Here is a 3,096-nt window from a genome sequence, read left to right on the forward strand (position 1 = left end):
AATTTCCTACTGTAAATATATCAAAACTTAATTTTTGATTAGTAATATGCATTGCTAAGAACATCATTTGGACAACTTTAAAGGCGATTTTCTCAATATTTTGATTTTTTTATGCACCCTCAGATTCCAGATTTTCAAATAGTTGCATCTCGGCCAAATATTGTCCTATCTTATCCTAATACATCAATGGAAGGCTTATTTATTCAGCTTGTAGAAAATTTATTAATCTCAATTTCGAAACATTTACCCTTATGACTGGTTTTGTGGTCCAGTGTCACATATATTTAATTAATAATAATTAAGGCTTTTAAAATTTTCCCAATTTTTCAGACAACTGAAATGTGCATTTACCTGCAGACACAAGGTTCAGATGACTGTTTTGAGGTTTAAGAATGAGAAATTGTTATTTTATGGACTCCTCATTATGTGACTGGACCTCCCCTCCAGGTCCTCTACCACCTCCACCCACTAGAGGAGGAGGCAGGGGAGTGTCTCCCCCCTTACCTCCTCCTAATCGGAATGAGAAATTGTTATTTTATGGACTCCTCATTATGTGACTGGACCTCCCCTCCAGGTCCTCTACCACCTCCACCCACTGGAGGAGGAGGCAGGGGAGTGTCTCCCCCCTTACCTCCTCCTAATCGTCCCGGTGGATCAGGCAGACCCACTCTACCCCCAGACCAAACCAGAGTGCCCAGCTTCCCTCCACCACCCCCCGACACCATCAATGGCTACCAGTGCCCTCCACCACCTGCCACAGGTATATGACTGACACAAGAACCTTATACCTGCGGATGAGAGAGAGGCAAACTATAGGTCCACAATACAAAAGGCAGCGAGTTTAAAGTCGAAGAGTGGCATTTCTTCACCACTATCTTCAATAAACAGAGTTGCAAATAAAGCAGGTTTTCTGGGATAGAAGAAAGAAAACATACTGTTGGGCAGATTTAACTTAAAGGAATAGTTCACCCAAAAATGGCACTTCTGTCATCATTTACTCACACTCAAGTTGTTCCAAACTTGTATGACTTTCTTTTTTTCTGTGAAATGTAAAAACAAGTGATATTTTGAAGAATGCTGGTGTTGGTAATCAAACAGTTTTGGTTCCCATTGACATTCATTGTATGGCCAAACAATACAATGGAAGTCAGTGGGCACTGAAACAGTTTGATTACCAATCTACCATCTTCTTGTGAATTGTGCAGAAGAAAGAGAGTCAGGATTGGAATGATCATGTGGGTGTGAGTAAATGATGACAGAGTTATCATTTTGGGTGAACTATTCCTTTAAAGTCAATGGATAGCAGACACAGCATGATGTCGATATAAATATTGACTGAATATGGCTATGTAACTGCTGTTGAAAAACTGAGTGCTAATATAATTGTTCTTGACTCACTCTGCACATATTCTGTTGTATTTTTTTCCTTTAGATGAGTGGGGGATGAGGTTTTCCTTCCATCCTCTGACTGAATTACCTCCACCAGAGCCGTTCGTCTCCTTCTCCAAGTCTTATCCCAGCAAATCTGGCGGCAAAGGTGAGCACTGCAGTATTTTGTGCAGAATTGTAATGAGAGTAATGTTTTTGTTCTAGTATCATGCTGTGCACTCACAGTGGACTTTTGTTTTTCTGCTTTTACATGTAAAACATGACAAGATTTGCATATTTTTAATGCAATATTTCAGCGTTTTAATGTCAGAATAGTTGGTTTGATCAGTATGTATCTATTTGTATTTGTTTTTCAGGAATGAGAGACAGAGGAGCGCCACCCTTGCCACCAATTCCCAGATGAAAGGCTTTGACGTTATATAGTGTGAGCTGGATTTTCAACTGCTGAATGAGACTCAGGAATTCATTTGTGAAAATATGAATGTTTTTAACTTTTCAGTTACATTTTTTAAATCGCTTTTTCGTGCATTTTAATCTTCTGGGGGGAATTTATAGTAAAAATGCATGTCCAGATATGGTGATTAAAGTGCATTCTGTCATCATCTGAGAAAGTTTGTTTTAATCATTTACATAGAATAATGTTATTCTACACATTCCCCTATCCTGCAAATTATATGTGACCCTGGAGCACAAAAGCAGTCTTAAGTCGCTGGGGTATATTTGTAGCAATAGCCAACAATACATTGTATGGGTCAAAATTAATGATTTTTCTTTTATGCCAAAAATCATTAGGATATTAAGTAAAGATCATGTTCCATGAAGATATTTTGTAAATTTCCTACTGATCAAAACTTAATTTTTGATTAGTAATATGCATTGCTAAGAACTTCATTTGGACAACTTTAAAGGCGATTTTCTCAATATTTAGATTTTTTTGCACCCTCAGATTCCAGATTTTCAAATAGTTGTATCTCGGCCAAATATTGTCCTATCCTAAATCTTATTCAGCTTTCAGATGATGTATAAATCTCAATTTCGAAAAATTGACCCTTATGACTTTTTTTTTTTGTCCAGGGTCACATATTTAGATTTATTAATGTCACAGACACATGTAGGTATATAATATAATTTATAATATATTAAAGATGTTAAAATCAAGGAAGTGTACCGAGGCTTTTCAATGTTTTTCAGGACAAGGACTCCTTAGGTGATAGAGACATGGAGCAGGGACCCCCGATACAAAATATGTCAAGCAGAGCTAATATAAACTATTATGATTAGTAGATCAGAACTATGCACATTATTGTTGTTGCACATGTATCACTGCCTGTATATTACTTTTTATTGTTAAATTGAAGATTTATGCAGCATCATAACAAGCATGTTGAGATAAAAATCACAATTCAAATTGTTTTAATGGATTTGCAGAGTCATATCATACATTTTAATTTTACTAGTCAGGACATTTAGATTTACCTGAATTTTAGCTATAGTTTAGCTGGCTTTTTACTAAAACGTAACATTTGAATTTTACTGTGAGCTGGACAATTAAGAATCAAATCACTGAGTATCTGAAATTAGTGAGTGTTTATGTAGTGTGTAAGCAACAGCTCAACCATAACAAGAATAGCTATGTACAGTGAGACATATGATTATTTTTTTTTACCCATGTTTTAATATATATATATATATATATATATATATATA

The 3,096-nt window shown here is 35.9% G+C and overlaps 1 protein-coding gene across 1 annotated transcript in view; it reads left to right on the plus strand.

Annotated features, from left to right (window-relative positions):
- Positions 1-2,115, plus strand: part of LOC107671273 (WAS/WASL-interacting protein family member 1-like) — a 9,624-nt gene extending 7,509 nt beyond the window's left edge. Inside the window, exons 4-6 of the mRNA XM_016464165.1 lie at positions 575-760; positions 1,433-1,537; positions 1,746-2,115. Of these exons, the coding sequence (XP_016319651.1) occupies positions 575-760; positions 1,433-1,537; positions 1,746-1,792 (338 nt within the window). The 3' untranslated portion in view covers positions 1,793-2,115. The remainder of the gene's footprint in view (positions 1-574; positions 761-1,432; positions 1,538-1,745) is intronic.
- Positions 2,116-3,096: the final 981 nt, after the last annotated feature.

This window comes from Sinocyclocheilus anshuiensis, unplaced genomic scaffold (assembly GCF_001515605.1).
Source record: "Sinocyclocheilus anshuiensis isolate Anshui unplaced genomic scaffold, SAMN03320099.WGS_v1.1 scaffold284, whole genome shotgun sequence".
Classification (NCBI taxonomy): Eukaryota; Metazoa; Chordata; class Actinopteri; order Cypriniformes; family Cyprinidae; genus Sinocyclocheilus; species Sinocyclocheilus anshuiensis.